Source organism: Biomphalaria glabrata, chromosome 18 (genome assembly GCF_947242115.1).
Source record: "Biomphalaria glabrata chromosome 18, xgBioGlab47.1, whole genome shotgun sequence".
Classification (NCBI taxonomy): Eukaryota; Metazoa; Mollusca; class Gastropoda; family Planorbidae; genus Biomphalaria; species Biomphalaria glabrata.
This window is the reverse complement of record NC_074728.1, coordinates 858664-876708: the sequence shown is the minus strand read 5'-3', so window position 1 is coordinate 876708 and position 18045 is coordinate 858664. Positions and strand designations below refer to the sequence as shown.

The 18045-nt window shown below is 34.8% G+C and overlaps 1 protein-coding gene across 6 annotated transcripts in view; it reads left to right on the top strand.

The window, feature by feature from the left end:
• LOC106059484 (uncharacterized) overlaps nt 1-14331 on the top strand; it is a 139936-nt gene extending 125605 nt beyond the window's left edge. For all 6 annotated transcript variants that reach the window (XM_056016773.1, XM_056016771.1, XM_056016772.1 and 3 more), the window contains 8 exons: nt 592-847; nt 1472-1566; nt 3049-3190; nt 4769-4917; nt 7082-7151; nt 7748-7925; nt 8800-8866; nt 9835-14331. In XM_056016773.1, the coding sequence (XP_055872748.1) occupies nt 592-847; nt 1472-1566; nt 3049-3190; nt 4769-4917; nt 7082-7151; nt 7748-7925; nt 8800-8866; nt 9835-9930 (1053 nt within the window). In that variant the 3' untranslated portion in view covers nt 9931-14331. The remainder of the gene's footprint in view (nt 1-591; nt 848-1471; nt 1567-3048; nt 3191-4768; nt 4918-7081; nt 7152-7747; nt 7926-8799; nt 8867-9834) is intronic.
• Nucleotides 14332-18045: the final 3714 nt, after the last annotated feature.

Genomic DNA, 18045 nt, shown 5'->3' with positions numbered 1-18045 from the left:
ACTGACTCTGTACAATCTCTTTAGGCCCCAAATCTAGGCAATATTTTTTTTAATAAATTGAACTAAAAGTATTTTTTGTGATAGTTATTCATAAACATAAATTAATTGTCTTGAGCTCATTATCCCATGTCCCCGCCATATTGAAAATTAATATAGAAAAATAGAGTCTTTTTTAGCACCCACTCTTTAATAACATGGTTTTGGTTAAAAACACACAAAAAAAATTTTTAATCAATGTTTTCCAGATAGAAATTACTCAAGAATGAAAGAATGGGGTCAATTCAAGAATGATATTGTCGATTAGGTTTTCCTGACTTATTCACAGTGATCCATTCTCAAAGTCTTTGGAATCAATATGTTTAGCCGTTGATGCTGATAAAATTTTAATAAAATATTTAGGTTTTAGAGTACCAGTCATTTTTCAGGTCTTACTATATCATCTGTCAAGTCCTGTTGTTATATCACTTCATACATGATTTAAATTCTAGAAATTGTAAAGCATCTAATGTAGGCCATTAAATGGTACTCTTGAATTTATCTTTTCTGTATTAAATGAACTAAATTTGTTTAATAACTTACTGTTCTCAACAGATTATAGAAGAAGGCGCATTGAGTGACTTCACCCAGATGTTGCGCCACACAGATCCTAGGGAACAGTCCAGTGCTGCTGAATGTCTTTGGACACTAGCCTTTGATAAGACTGTACGTCAGACCATAGTTGAGTCTCCAGACCTTGTCCCAGCCCTGGAGGAGCTCAAGAACTCTGAGAACAGTTTAGTCAAAAACAATGTACAAGGGGCTCTTTGGATGATCAAGGGAGAGAATGATCCTGCAGCAAGTGTTTCTAGTAAAAAAAAATTTTTTGTTTTAGACCTATAACAGAATAAGACATTATTTTACTCATGCAAAGTTTCATTAGAATGTTTAATCTCTAGCAACTCTATTATCTACTGGTCAAAGATACAAGATTTACATCGTCTGCCCCATAGACATCTAGCTGCCCATTGGAGTTTTATTTCTTTCTTTTCTTTAAGGTTTTAGATATTGCATTGCCAAAACCACATAAGACAAAAACATAAGTTACTTGTTTTCACAACAATCAAGGTTTACATCATTCAGAAATTGATCAAACTTGATGAACATCAGGGTGTCTATTGTCCTTTCTTTCAGTGGATACTTTGCATTTCAATAAAAAATTTAAAAATTTGATTTATTTTCTGTAATGTTTGATTTTTAATAGGTGAAGGATAAAAGTCATAATCTTATGCAACTCTCCTTTAATACCGGTATTGGTTATTAAGAGTTGATGAAAAAATTTGAAACAGTACAGATGAAACAAATGACAACTGTTAATTTTTTTCAGCATTAAAAATAAAAGGTTTTGTTCTTATTTCACTGTGGCTAGATTTTATTTGTACATGCAACTTTTCTTGACTTGAACTGTGGGAACTGTATTGTATTCTTCCTGCAGGGCCTAACTCAGGTAATGCAATCAAGAATCATATATTTATCAGCTACAGCTGGGCAGAGAAGGAGATGGTCAAGAAAATACACAATAGTTTATTGGTAGGTAACAGAATATATTATCTTTTAAATTACTGATGTTATTTCAAAAGAAAAGATATATATCCCAGTGTCAATCTAGTCATGCATGTTAATCAGTGACTTAAAATCTAAAAAGTTGTTGGTTTTCCTGGCTGATTCAGGCAACCCATTCCATTCTCTAATGGCACTAGGGAAGAAGGGCATTTGTACAAGTTTGTTCCAGGTTATCCTAGCATATGGAATAAGAAATGTGTCTTTATCTTTATGTCTTTCTGAGTATTTTATTAGTTTTGTAATTGTAAATTATGGTTCAATGTTTTATGTATTATTGCTACCAGTACTTTATTTTTTATTCTTCTGTCCTGAAGTGTCTCTAAATTTAATGATTTTATCAATAGTATCACTCTAATCAAATGTGAATATATGTTTGTTATAAATCTCATGGCTCGATTTTTCATCTGTGTAGCACACAACTGCCATTGGTGTTACTGTATTAGTGTGCTGTCGACACCTCTTCTGGTATAGATGTATAGTTCTTGCCTTATTAATTAAATACTTATATCTTCATGATTTTGGAGTGTATTCTTATTAAGCTTGCCTGTGTACTTTGACCATGAGACATAGATCTATAAATTAGTACTGAACACAGATGTAGCAGACACATGTTTATTAAGTAAAATAATAAGCTTACAAGTAGGCAATCTCAGCCATCAAGTTCTCCAATATGTTTCACAAACATTTACAATTCCAATATGAATACACAATAAGTAATTATAAAACATTCTTAACCACAGACCTAACACGTCTGTCTCTTCTCAGAACATGGCGCAGACTCTCCCTGAGCATGCGGTTCCTTCTCATTATGTGACTAACTGGTACCCTGTGAATACTAATGTTAAGTCCCCTATTTCACATGAAACAATATATTTTACATTTCTCGTGATTCTCAACCAAACCATAGTGTTACAATCTGTTCTAGTTTCTTTAAGTTTTCTTGACTTCACCCTAACAGAGGATTCAGGCAGCTCTGTGCCGAAGATTTTAACACATCAATCAGGAATACATTTCAAATTGAAAATTTTGTACCATTTCAATTATTGCGGCTTATTTGATCAATAACAATTAAAAATTAAATTTATTTCCAAATCTATCCTTCTACAGTTTAGTTTTATTAATAAATTTAACCAAAATAACTCTCTTCAGTTATGAAAATAGTTTTTTATTGCATTTAGTGCTAAAAGGTCAGAGTTACTTATCTTTCGTTTTCTACTTAATTGATAAACTATTTATTTTTAGTAAAGGAGTACTTACTGGGATATTCTAACAAGCTTGACTTGTTGAATCTGATTTTTGAACATCTACTACATATAGAAAAATGTTGAAGAGCTTTCAGTTTGAATGTATTGAAAGTAACATTCAGTCTTTTTTCTTAATATATTTCTATCTGCTTTTACAAATATTTTCAGCTTTTTTAATAATAAAAATAATTAACTTGTGTTTCAGTCTGAAGGCTACAAAATCTGGGTAGACTATGAACAAATGGGTGGCTCAACACTCCAGGCTATGGCTGATGCTGTGGAAAATGCTGCTGTTGTTTTGATCTGTATGTCTGAAAAATATAAACAAAGTCCAAACTGTCGGACAGGTTAGTAGTCTCCCCTTGCTTAGTTTAGTTATTTGTTAGTGGCTCCCATTGGGAGAATCAATCTATTCTTGTTATTTCGCTGGCTGTCTCATTTAGATCTGTTGAGACTCTCATTTCACATTAACCACTAGTAAACAAGATTAAATAAGAAGATCATTTGGATGGGCTGCCGGTCGTGAGGTATGGGTGCTCAATGGTCTAGGATTCATACTCTGCCCGCTGCCACCCTTGTTGCCTTGTGTAAGGTTTGGACTAGGAAGTAGATTATCTTCAGCTCTGAAGGATATCCAAAACATGTACAACATTTTTGCAAACATTTTATTCAAAATCTGTACACCATTAAGATTGTCAGCAACTCCAAGATAAGAAGTAAAAAATTTTCATTTCTCTTCTTTCCCAATGAACTTTCTTTGTCTTCGTAGTTAAAGTTTTTTTCTAGTGTACTGTCTATTTTAGTTATTACTTTTGACTAGCGCAACATTCATGCTGCATATATGCTCAATAGGCTTTGGTCTAATCTCATCTTTGGACATGTTGGGAGGAGTACCTGGTAGAAATTTTCCATGCTGCCTTCAGGGGCTCAGTAACTCAGCTATTCATCCCACATTTAAAGAAATATACTTTTCTATTTCTAGAAATTTCCATCATTGACTTTTTTTTTCTGTTACCTATATTTCTTAGACTTTTTAATTGTTCATTTACCTACAATTTGCTATTGTTGAAGATAAAAGTTTGATGGATGAGGTTTTTACATCCTTTCTTCTTGGTTCAGAACTTGTTAAGTTGTCGAGACTTGAGTCTGCCAGCTTGAAGTGCTGTTTTTAGAGCTATAACCTAGTTCTAATAGATTAAATTTGGTAGTATTAACCTTTTTTTTTATGGCTAAATTACTTAATAGTGCTATGCAGCTATTTTTTTTTTTTGGTGTGCGTCCATCCTGCCAGAAGATCATGTCCCTTGAGTGTCCATTGTACTTGAGCAGTCATTCATGTGAGACGCGTTTGTGTTTGTTATTACTGTTGCAATGTTAAATAAAGTCAAGAAATTGGTTGTTTCGATGTTATTTTATTACAATTTATTCACCTAAATCTTATTAGAAAGCTGCAGTTAAAACTAAATGACCTTTAACTTGAATAAACAAGGTGACACAGCATGTTTAAAATATTTTTTTCTGCTTTATGATGATTCTGTTCCTTCAAAAATGAAGATTATTTAGTTGAAACACCAACTTTCTGCAAATTGTTCGTGGACGCAAGTGAGGGCAGGGTTGAAGCTCAGGACCATTGTAATAACAGCTTAGAGTGCATACCACATGACCAAGAATCCATTCATTGATGAAAATAATATAGCCATTTATACATTCCAAAACTGAAGAATTCTTTTTTGTTACCCATCATGCATTTGCATAATATTTTCTTGTAGAATTTATTTCTAGTTATTTAACTTTTTTGCCCTGGGTTTTATTCCATTCTTTTGTATGGGTTTGAAGACAAATTTGCTATTCTCTATAGTGATAAATATGTATTATAGAGTTTGAATGCTGCAAGGGTGAATAATTTGCTCTGTACATCTCCACAGAGGCAGAGTACACATTTCAATTACGGAAGGACTACATCCCACTCATGATGCAAAAGAAATACAGACCAGATGGCTGGCTGGGAGCAATCCTTGGTGCGAAGTTGTTCTTTGACTTCACTGGGAAATATCCTTATGAAAAACCATTACAGGTAGGATTTAGTTGGTTCAGGGGGGGAAAAAAAGCATAAATATACCAAAGATAAATATAGCATAGCAAAGATTAACATTGAATAGCAAAGATTGTTCTTTGTTTTTAGTCAAGATTTTAGATACCAGATTAAATTCATTGCTTTCTTTTAGTGGCTTATTATTCTAGCTATGGTTGTAATGGCTTTAATGATCTTTCTATGATCAATTGCTAATGAAAATGTGTCAAATTTATGGGAAGAAATGGCCATTATAAATTGGATAAGGCTGCTTTTACTGGAAGTGGCAATAGATATAAACTCACTACTACCTATACAATTCTTCCAATGGCATGCATCTCAAATAGCTTCTGATAGCCAGTCCAACCCTTCATCTGGCCCAAATGTTGCATCTGGCTGTCAGGGTTGTGTTTTAAGCCTTTACTCGTTTGCCCGGGCCCCTGACATTCAACATGTACCTTCGTGCGTAAAATAAATAATTGAATATATGTTAAAATAGCAGTATGATATTTAATGAGATGACATTATTTACAATTAATAACAATGATAATGTATTATTTAATTTAACAAATATTAAAATATAGATATTGTGTTAATCAAATAAATATTCTGCGCCTTGCTGTCCCATAATACCAACAAGTCACTCTTTAACTGAAGGAGGCCAACAAGTCACTCGGTAACTGAAGGAGGGTAACAAGTCACTCTTTAACTGAAGGAGGCCAACAAGTCACTTGGTAACTGAAGGAGGCCAACAAGTCACTTGGTAACTGAAGGAGGCCAACAAGTCACTTGGTAACTGAAGGAGGCCAACAAGTCACTTGGTAACTGAAGGAAGCCAACAAGTCACTCAGTATCTGAAGGAGGCCAACAAGTCACTCAGTATCTGAAGGAGGCCAACTAGTCACTTGGTAACTGAAGGAGGCCAACAAGTCACTTGGTAACTGAAGGAAGCCAACAAGTCACTTGGTAACTGAAGGAGGCCAACAAGTCACTTGGTAACTGAAGGAGGCCAACAAGTCACTTGGTAACTGAAGGAGGCCAACAAGTCACTTGGTAACTGAAGGAAGCCAACAAGTCACTCAGTATCTGAAGGAGGCCAACAAGTCACTTGGTAACTGAAGGAGGCCAACAAGTCACTTGGTAACTGAAGGAGGCCAACAAGTCACTTGGTAACTGAAGGAAGCCAACAAGTCACTCAGTATCTGAAGGAGGCCAACAAGTCACTCAGTATCTGAAGGAGGCCAACAAGTCACTTGGTAACTGAAGGAGGCCAACAAGTCACTTGGTAACTGAAGGAAGCCAACAAGTCACTCAGTATCTGAAGGAGGCCAACAAGTCACTCAGTATCTGAAGGAGGCCAACAAGTCACTTGGTAACTGAAGGAGGCCAACAAGTCACTCAGTATCTGAAGGAGGCCAACAAGTCACTTGGTAACTGAAGGAAGCCAACAAGTCACTCAGTATCTGAAGGAGGCCAACAAGTCACTCAGTATCTGAAGGAGGCCAACAAGTCACTTGGTAACTGAAGGAAGCCAACAAGTCACTCAGTATCTGAAGGAGGCCAACAAGTCACTTGGTAACTGAAGGAGGCCAACAAGTCACTTGGTAACTGAAGGAGGCCAACAAGTCACTTGGTAACTGAAGGAAGCCAACAAGTCACTCAGTATCTGAAGGAGGCCAACAAGTCACTCAGTATCTGAAGGAGGGTAACAAGTCACTTGGTAACTGAAGGAGGCCAACAAGTCACTTGGTAACTGAAGGAGGCCAACAAGTCACTCAGTATCTGAAGGAGGCCAAGAAGTCACTTGGTAACTGAAGGAGGCCAACAAGTCACTCGGTAACTGAAGGAGGCCAACAAGTCACTCAGTATCTGAAGGAGGCCAACAAGTCACTCTGTAACTGAAGGAGGCCAACAAGTCACTCTGTAACTGAAGGAGGCCAACAAGTCACTCTGTAACTGAAGGAGGCCAACGAGTCACTCCATAACTGAAGGAGGCCAACAAATAGACATTTCTTTAAAGACTTGTACAGAATTTTCTGTAAAATCTTGAATTGGCTTTTGCATACCTCCATTATTTCATTGCATCTGATAATACTTATTTATAGTGGGGGATCAAAACTCTTTTACTGGTTGAGGTCACATATCTTTTTGCTTTCATTCATTGCAGGGCTTACTAAAAGAGCTTCGAGGCAGAGGAAAAACAGCTCAAATACAAGGAAATAAAAACCCATCAGTCGGTAAGTTGGTGTCAACTGAAAATCATTTCTAGATTTAGTTTTGAACAATAGGTTCCTGTAAAGTGTTTGGGTCAAGCAGCATTTTAGTCACAATCTCATTAGTATTGTTACTATTCTCTATAAACCCTTGACAGAACAATATAGCTAAGTCAAGAACCTGACAACTTGGGCTCTGATATAATGAGGCACTTTAATGAGTGTAATAAATAATCAAGAGTAAACAATCAAATACTTTGCAATTGGCAATAGTCAATGTCTGAACATAACAGCTATACACAACTTGTACTGGAATCTTGTTCTCGCCTTAACTCTCCTGGTCCTCTCTGTGTGGGCCTGACTTGACCCAACCTTTTTAAAACAACAGACAGTCCATAGTCAGATAACCATTGACCTACACGGAGAATTTTTGCATCAGTCCTTTTTAAGTTCACAGGCCTGTGTCATATGTGTCAGTGATTACCCATAGGGCTACACTGACCAGCATCACAGTTCAGTTACAACAGTATTGTTTGACTGAAGTTAATTTTGAAACAATTTTTTTGTTTTGTAAGAATTTTAGTTGTTTGTATTCATGCTAGTCATTTATTGTTGACCAGATGAAATAGACAGCAACATCGAAGCCAATCATGTGACAGGAAGCAGCAGCGGCAGAAAAAATGTGTTGAGCAGTCCAACTTCAAACCCACATAATCAGATCACCCAGATTTCCGCCTCGTGTGTCACCATGAGCAATGAACATGTGGAACATTGGCTTGTCTCAAAGGGTTTGCAGAGGTTAGATCTTTTTAGCGTAAATAGTAAACCTCCTTTTATCAACCATTTTATTTCATAAACATGTTGTAATAATAATAATCTTTATTGTCCATAAGGAAATTTGTCTTACAATTTGTTCATTACACCAAATAAAACATTATAACTATTAAAAAAAAAATGTTCATTCACACCAAACTCACTGATAATTTACATTTGAAAGGTTTATATCAGATGGTTTCTATTTAATGATTTGATTACCAGGGTAACGAAAAAGTTTTTTTATGTTTTTATTTTGATGTAGCATTTTTTTCTTGATCTTGCAGACATTATTAATCTTTTAATTATTAATGTACATCATTTTTATAAATTCTTTCCTCCCATCCTCATTAGATGCGGTTGTCTCGTAATGACCTCTTACAAGTAACAGCAAGATTGAATAGTGACTTACATAAAAAACTGTTATTTTTTACAAAAGTTTTGATTCCAAAATGTGAATAGTATTTTCTGCTGACATCCTGTTGATTGTTTTATGCTTGTGTTGATACATAGATCTAGTTTGTTGGCTTAGATTTCAGATCTAGTTTGTTGGCTTAGATTTCAGATCTAGTTTTTTAAGTTGTAATTTAAGTGGAGTATTATTAATGATGGTGTGAGTGAAAAAGTAATTATTCTTGAGCCCTGAGAAACTTTGATTCCAAATACTGTGAAATAACATCTTTATCTTATAAGATAAGAAGATAAAGCTATCTTAAAATATTTATACTCATATACAATTCATAAACTACATTTTTTTTAATAATGGCTCATTTTTAATGGTGGCTTTTAGTCATTTTCTGTCTATGGTCCTTAAAGAAATTCACCTTTCAAGTGTGTTATGCTTTTTTTTTTATTTCAGGTTAACTTCTGCATTTTCTCAAATTGATGGTCAACTTATTTGGCAACTGAAAGCAATGAGAGAAAGGGTAAGTGTTTACTTGTTTACTCAAGCACAATGCGGCCAGATTTTCTTTGAGCCATCACAATATTTTGTGAAATAAAAGTTGTACTTCACATTCCAAAAGGGCCTTAAAGTTCAATGTTTGTGTTGGGAGTCTGAGGTTCTAGGTTTCCTTTTATTTGGCTTGTAGAAGAATATTTAAGCTTTATTAGCATTTGTACCATGTGAAAGAGAAGGTGGGAGGATACCTTTAGACATGTAGGTGAGCATGAGAACACTGTCAAGTAATTGATTACTTGTAGATGTATTGTTATTCTATCATTCGCACAACTTATTTTAAAAATAGCATTTATGTTTTTAGCATACTCAGAGCGCTATGTGGACCAGTGGAGGAAGGGGGTATCTGGTAGAAGGTTTTCTGTGCTGCCTATAGGCACTCAGTAAACACAACTCTGCTTGAGTCGGTTATCGAACCTGGACCCTCCTTGATAGGCAGCCATGCCCAGCTCAAGCCTAGTTGGTCACACATCGCACAACTTCCATACAATAAACTCTAGTTTACAACACATATAGTTTTTATGTGTACAATAATGAATAATAAGTCCACTTGCACTGTTGGTAATGTCGCAGGACTCAAAAAAAACAAAACACTCCTTTAAAAAAAAATCTCCTCTCGACAGCAACATAAAACAAAACTCTTCACGCTGCTTCACACACACAAAAGCACTAATGACAAACTGTGAGTTACAAAACATTCAAACCCCCTCTCACCAAGCAAAAATACCAAACAAAAACAAACTTGACCTGTCAACCTTCCACTTAAATACCCCCCCTCCTCTTCCAAAGTTAACAGGAGACACAGATTGACCACAACTCTTTCTTGACAAGCATTATGATTGATTTGTTATATCAAATATCACAATAACTTTAACTTAAATGTTTTAGCTTGCTTAATAAAATGAGTCAATATTTTGTTCTTTTTTTTTTTTCTAGGCCCCAGAATATTTCCACACCAGTTTAGAAAGACAATTTGGAATGACATTAATTGATATCTTACGATTCAATGCAGCTCTAGACAGTTTACATTGATGTTAATCCAGTGGATTATTGTTTGTATCCAAGAAGAGCGCTATCCTTTGTCATCCATCTGCTGTGCATATCTTTGTATGTGTTGCTGCGGCTATTGGATAAATGCTGATCTAAAGATTTAGGTTATAAATAAAACATGAAATTATTTCCTTTAAATTTGAGTTTCTATCTTAAAGTAGGAATAATTTAATTTGCTCTTGAACAAAGAAATTTTAAGTCATTAATGACCTTTTTGAATTGGGTGTAATATTTTGCTGACCCTAGATATGTCCAGATTTTTTAATGTATCTAAAAATAAATATAAAATGACCCTAAAATAATAATTTTTTTTATTCAGTTAGTTGTAAACCTTATTCATATTTTTAGGGTCAATTTAATAGTGTAGAAAAAATGTTCTTATTCATACTTTGTACAAATAAAATTAATCATTATGCTTCAGGTCAAATACTGGTCATGAAAAGCACTTGTTTAAAAATAGAAGGCTGTTTACTTGCAGAATTTATATAAAACTGTTTCAGTGTATTATTCACAGAGGTATGTTAGCTTTCACTAAGGATACAGATATTGTGAGACAGTTCAAAGTTCATGTGTTTATTATGAAAGTTTTCTCAATGTGTCCTGCAATTCACTATGCACAGTTACCTCCTTTGCCTGTGATGCTGTAGTTGTTCATTGTATTAACTCCATTTCGTTGTTTCCTCTCATGCCTGTATATTACAAGGTAGCCCGCGTCATTTGAAGTGGTACAGTAAGAACAGTGAAGTGTGAACAGCTGGTGACTTTGAATTGACTTAAAGTCAAGGAAAATAACTGAAATGTATGTATAATTACTTCCCTTATTGGTGAAGTCTTCCGTCGTGAGGATATTTCGTATTTTAGATTTGCTCACGGTTTTTCAATATTGTTAACAAAGTGTCTGCTGGGATATCATATTTCTCTGCCACTGATTTCTTGGGCAGTTTTTTTCTTTGTCTATGTCCTTCAGAAATGCCATTTTCGTTTCATTGTAAGAGATTTCTATTGTCTCTTTAAAGGATTCGGACCTGAAGAACTTGACATTGCCATTTTAAGAAACTAATAAACTAAGAGATAGCCATTACAACATGATGGATATTGTATGGTGTGTGTTGTGCTGAGAGCAGATGGTGTATTAGTCAACCATTATTTGTCCCACATTACACTCTTCCACACAGACTAGGACACTGGTGCCTATACGTGATGTAACATACCATACGCCATGTACACACACACACAAACGGAAGGTTAAAATCAGGGGAACGCTTGATGTCCAGGAATCAGTAAACACCATAGATGAAAAAGGCATACATCTCACGGATAATTTTTTATTATTTTATTCCTAGTCGAAATTTGCATAACTGATTTTAAAGTCACCACTTTTTTTTTAATATAGACAAAGAAGAAAAAACTATAAAGCAAATCAGAATGAATCACAACTTTGAGAGTTTAATTTTCACTGACACTGTATTTTTGAATGTATTTATTTGGCCTAGATTTCTGTCATTCAAGAAATTTGTCGATACATTTTCATCTAAGTCTGTTAACAAAAAATATGTTTCTTTTTTTTTCTTTTGTTGATATGGACCTTATGATGATTCATATTATTTCTTGCTGGATGTTTTTGATTCTCTCTGTTGACTAAAGATCTGGAGTAAAAGTTTAACAATTAAGATACAGAAATGACCTTCACATTAATGCATCTATCATGTGATCTGCCCCACCATTACATTCTATTGATTGAATACAAATCTTAATTTTCATTCAATCTGTTTCTATGTCCCAAACATTTAGTCCCAAACATTCAGTATTGATTACTTTGGTCAGTTTTGTATATACCAGTACCATATTTACTATTATGACTTGCTACTGTGAACTAGGTTTTAATGACAACATGCTAAATTTGTGCTGATGTGTGTTAGACTTTGATCTAAGTGTATTTAAATGTGAATTAACAAGTTGAAACTGATCCTTTCATTTGTTCTGAAATACTGTGTGCGCAACATTAACTTCATCTATTTCTTGTTGTTTTTTTTTAATACACATTCTTTGTTTTTAGCATTATTGTTAAATATGCACAATCTCTGGTTAACTGTTCTACATCTATATCAAATTTTATGTATTGAACCTAATTGAAATTGATTTGTTTGTTTCATTTATTCTTAAAATTATTGTTTTTGGTGAGATTTTATGTGGCTTGTTTTCACATTGATTAATGTCATGGAAATTTTTTTTTTATTTTTTAACTTATTGAATTTTTTTTAACTTCTGAATATTTTAAAGTTACCAATTATCATTTTATAGCTGCTATATCATTGCCCAGTAATTAATTAGGGTTTCCAGTACATTTTCGCTGTTAGGGTCAGTGAGTTTTACTCTTCTAGTTACAGCATTCTGTCTTCTCAGTACCAGCCAGTGTTATATATATATATTTAGTATTTATAATCAACTTGAGTATTTTTCTCCCCTGACCTATACAAATTATGTTATTCTCACAACAGTAAACACTGATGCAGATAATAGTTTTAATGCCTTTTGTATATTCATGTTTTATTTATACATTTAAGTTTTGCCTATGGCTAACATTTGTTTTATGAATAGGCTGAGATTTTTTGTTAAAGTCTTTCTTTTAAAATGATATTTTATTGAACTAGTTCAGAGACTGCTGTGTAAGGACTTCCTTTTTTTTTTTGTAACATTATTTCTGCTAATGTCTGTGATTTCAACCTCTTTGGTTTTGTGTAAGCTATTTATTGATATTGTTTTATTTCAATGCTGTTATACAATTGTATATGTTGCTTATACAAGTAACTTAAATGTATGTTTACACAGAGTTTACACGTGCCGTGTATCTGAGTGATATGACTGACTGAAAGAATTGATAGGTCATGGCTAAAAATTTTTATTGTAATTTCAACTCTCCATAAATATCTGAATATCTAAGCAATACTCACACACATGTCAAGAGTTCTTCACCAGCGTCATTTGATGTCACTTTATGACTTTCCATCACAACTTCTTAGAATGCATTAGGTTTGGTTTGCCTGTTTGCTGGTCTGTCTGTTTGAGCATTACTTCCTGTCATCAAGGTCCTTATGAACGATGTACTTAATCATAGAATTTACATTCTTCAAGGAAGAGAATAATTTACTGTCACATGATTATTTATCTTAGCCAAGATGATGCATTGCCAAGATTATAATGCATATCTCTTTTCTGATAGGGACATGTGTAAATGTTTATTTCAAACAGGACAGTAACTCTTTCTAAATTATATTTCATTCATTGTTTTCACTAGTTCAGGATGAAATTGTTTACAGACAGTGATGTAAAAGTTACTTTAGTTCAAGTTGTAGCTATTGTAAAAGTTTTTTTTTGCAATGGTCCTGTTTATATTGATTATCTCCCTCAATTAAAAGTAACATTTTATTTTTAACCTAAAAATAACACTTAATGTCAACCTTTTTTTTGAATGGGATTAAATGGTCTAGTGTTTAAACAGTAATTTAACAATCTAAATGTTAATTGGCCTCCTAATCTCTAAATGATTACTTGGCATAGGATGAAGGTAGTAGGAGAATATGCAACTAAATGAATTGAAATGAATTCATCCTTTACTAAAACATGCAATAAGATCATTTACCTCATGGAAATATCTTAAGGAGGCATTCTTGTGTGTATTTTATAATCAAAGGATGGTCATGAAGTATTGAACTTTGAAGGCTGAAAATTGAATAAAAAATTTTTTTTAGATTCAAGTAGGCTCTTACAAAAATTAAAAAACCTAAAAGGTTAACATGCAAAGTCAAATGTCAAAACTATCTTTGAGAAAATGTTTGGTAAAGTTCCATTCCAACTCAACTTCACAACTAAACTCAACTTCACAACTAAACTCAACTTCACAACTAAACTCAACTTCACAGCTAAACTCAACTTCACAACTAAACTCAACTTCACAACTAAACTCAACTTCACAACTAAACTCAACTTCACAGCTAAACTCAACTTCACAGCTAAACTCAACTTCACAACTAAACTCAACTTCACAACTAAACTCAACTTCACAGCTAAACTCAACTTCACAACTAAACTCAACTTCGCAAACTAAAAGTCAAGCAAATATGTTGCAATTCTTTAGTCTCTGGGAGTCATTTTTTTTTTTCTAGCATGATATATTTTATTTTGAGTGCTCATGTTAAATGTAACTCTTAACTAGGAAGAAGAAGCAAATAATTTCAGTTTCAAATGTGCATGTTTAACGTTTAAACTTAGAATCTGATCGCAACACTTATCCTGTTTTCTAAAACATTGAATGAATGTGAGTTGTTTGTTGTTTTAAACCCATCTTTTCAGCATTTCATTAAAAATGATTTTATTATTAATACATTTTATCTTGTTCTGTGATTTATAGTTATATATAGATAGATATTGCAGATTAGTATTTCTAGATTGAAATCTAGTTAGACATATGGTCTAGCCTCTCTAGCATAATCCGAGAGTCTCTGAAATAATAATTCACTGTAACGTAATGAGATTAAATATTTTAAGTCCCAACTTGAGGCACACAATTAAATGCACATAAAGAATTCCTGGCAAAATATTGATGAAAGGAAATAATAAATCCTCACATTGAGCTCTGTAGCATTTGACATCTCGAGAGACGATCTTTTTCCTTTGCAACTTCTTGTGTACCTGCAACTTCTCAACGAACGAACCTAATCATCTTCTTTTTTTGAAGTAACGTCTGTATTAGATAAGATAAGATAACTAGTGTGCAGTGAATTCAAAACTACTGAACTAGATCAAAGTTCAGTATTTATTAGTCTAAACCGGCAGAAGTAAATGAAACTTTTATCTCTTGAATTATTTACCTTTCTTATTGATCTGGAAACTCATGTCACATCAGGGCCGGTCCTACAGATTGCGGGGCCCTATGCGAAACGGATTGCGCGGGGCCTAGTCTGGGTGGAAATAAAGATAAGTGAAAATTAAGATTTTTTGTTCGAAAATAAATTCATCTTTGCATTTTATTCATTCTTTACTAAGTGCAAAATCACGATCAAATTAACTTTACGAGCCATCTACAATAGAAGGTAGATTTCTAACATAAAGCCGATAAACATTCAGATCTGCCTTTTAGATTTACTATCGACTAGGAAAATATCGCTTTTGATTTTTTTAAAGAGATCGAGATAGATTTAGATCTATATGTAAATGCCAGGGACTATAACAGTAAATTAAGTATTGGAACGTAACCTACTGTTTTGGTTAAAATTTATCCTATATATTATTTTTTTATTAAATGAAAGCTGACAATGCCGTTTTTTTTTAATCGCGAGTAGGATTGGCGTTGTCCATGTTGAATGACATGACTGAATGCCTTTTTTAATATAGGCCTACTGTATGTGGACTGAATCTTTTGAGTTTGTTGAATGATACAGAGTTTTATGGATGGTTGGAATTCTTCAAATTTTTTGGTTTAGAAACTCAATGATAAATAGCAGAGAGGAACAGATGTTCAAATCTGCTGTCAAGGAACCTTCGAAACTCAAAGCTCTTCTAGATATTGTTGTAACACTTTTAGCGACGCGATAGGGTTAACTGTGTACGATCAACTGACATACGTGACACAAGCCAGCAATACAGTGTATAGTGCAATGTCAAAGGACAGTGCTGGTATGAACTTTGCACGTAAGTATGACCCGTGTTATGGTCATGTGATGAGAAGTCTGGTGGACCAGAGACAGAATGTGTAAGGGAGTTGATTTCAGTCCAGGACAGCAAGGCAGTAAGGACAGTGCGGTACAATGTGAGTCCAAGCGTGACCTCCGTGACGTTGGCTGTGGTCCAAGCGTGACCTCCGTGACCTCGAAGGCGCCGGTCCAAGGTAGTAAGGACGGTGCGGTACAATTGAGTCCTGGAAGACTAGAAGAGTTTGGTACAGCAGTTCGGTTGTGTAGCAAAGCCATTGTAGTTAGTGTAGCCAAGTGTGTAGTATTGGCTGTTGGTGGATTTAGTTATTAAACCACCACGTTGTCAAGTTTTTGTGTTAGATGTGTTGTGTTGAGCAGTGTTTACAGAAGGCCTGGTAGAGGAAATCGTAACGATATTGATTGCCTTGTTCTTAGCATAGCTAGCGATGGCAACAATTTTTATTAGGCTATCAATACAGTGGTCAAAAGAGAGAGAAAAAAAATTCACTCTCCAAAAACTGGGTGAATAGCATGTTCTCACAGAATTAATAATACTAAGGCTTGTATTTCCCGTGGCTACGCAGCCCGATCTGCGACCTACATAATAAAATCAGAAGAAAATTGCGTGCTTAGCGGTATAGATACGATTTGTTTCAGTTATAAACTATCGAAATGTCGCTGAAAATACGATTTACAACGAACAAGTCAGAGAAAAGCCAATGTAAATATGTGTCATGGTAGAATGATACGTTAATTGACAGGATATTCAGATGACAACATTAAGACTAAGACTGCTTTATTGATCCATATGGAAATTCGTTGTGATTATAATGCTTTTTTCTCATACAAAGACAACACAATAGAAACATTCACATAAATACAACAGACACAATATAAAGTGTTCATTCAGCGACTACACACAGGCATCTTGGTCCTTTTCATGTTTCCTGATCAACGAGTTGCGTTGATATAGTTTGACCGAGTAAGGAACGAATGAGTTTTTGTACCGCTATGTTTTGTCTTGATTGACAGCAGTCGCCCACTTCGCGACGACCTGACGTAGTTCTGATGTAGCGGGTGGCCGTTGTCTTTTAAGATTTTTTTTGTGTGACTTTTTTGTTGAAAAAGTTCCTTTAAATATGGCAATGTGCGTGTGATTTTTGATGCACTGTGGCGACATGCAATTTGTGCTTTCAAATTGGAATTACGAAAATGACTATTTCAGAGAAATAGAACACATTGAAAAATACTGTTATAAACCTGGTGGTGGCACAGATGGGGGTAGTGGTATGTGTGTAGTCAGCTGACGCAAATCGCCCCAGGCCAGCGTCACGAGGGATGTAGTCATGTGACCTCCGTGACACAGTCATGTGACGAAACTAGAAACATCGAGCGATGTTCCGTCCGGTTCTAGAAGGCCAGCAGGGACCCTATATAAAGAGCGGAGGTGTCGCAGTCAAGACGGTTCAGAGCCCGGTTCACTACAGTCCGGTTGACTACAGCACAGTTCAGAGTGGTTCAGTGGTGTGGTTCTGTACGGAGCATTATCAAGTACAGTTGAGACGAACGGCGTCTTGATCTTGGTCTTGGTCTGTGATCGAGTCCGACACAATGAGCCCAGTGTGTTAAGTCAGTCCTGAACTGTAGAAACCCAGTGCGAGCCCGGAACTAGACGGAGAGGCCAGTGCAAGAGTTGATACGGCGGTACGGTGTACGTTTTGCCAATTGTTCAGTATTGGCTGTAATTTACTGGAGATTAAACTGTTACGTTACTTTGGAGCCCTGAGTTGTCAAGTTCTTTAAGTTGGTGGTATAAGGTGCAGTTTGCAGAGAGCCTGGATAGTGAGATTCGTAGCAATACTGTAAAGATAATTTTTTATTATTAAATGTAAAAAAAAAATAAAAAAAAATTGATTTTCGTAGGGAAATGAAGGAAAATGATATTGTTTCTGTAGCTGGAGAGACTATTGAAATAGTGCAAACTTTTAAAAACCTTGGTACTCTCCTTGACAATAAACTAAATTTTACTGCAAATACTGATTACATCAGCAAAAAAAGGCAGCAAAGATTCAGATTACAGAGAAAACTGTCCTCGTATAATGTTAGCGAAAAGGCCTTGGCTGTTTTATCACGCTCACATCTGCAATATTTTAAGTTTTAGTATCACTGCCTGGTAAGGCAATCTGAGCATTAAAAATAAAAATAAACTACATAGAATCCTAAATGCTGCTGGTTAAAATCATTGGCAAAAAACAAACAGCCCCAATTGGGCCGCTGTTTGAGACAAACTCCATAAAAAAGCTAAAACGATTCTATAAATGAAAAATCACCCCTTGGATCATGATTTTGTGATTTTACCATCACAGAAGAGATACAAGACACCGATAGCAAAGACAAACACAAACAC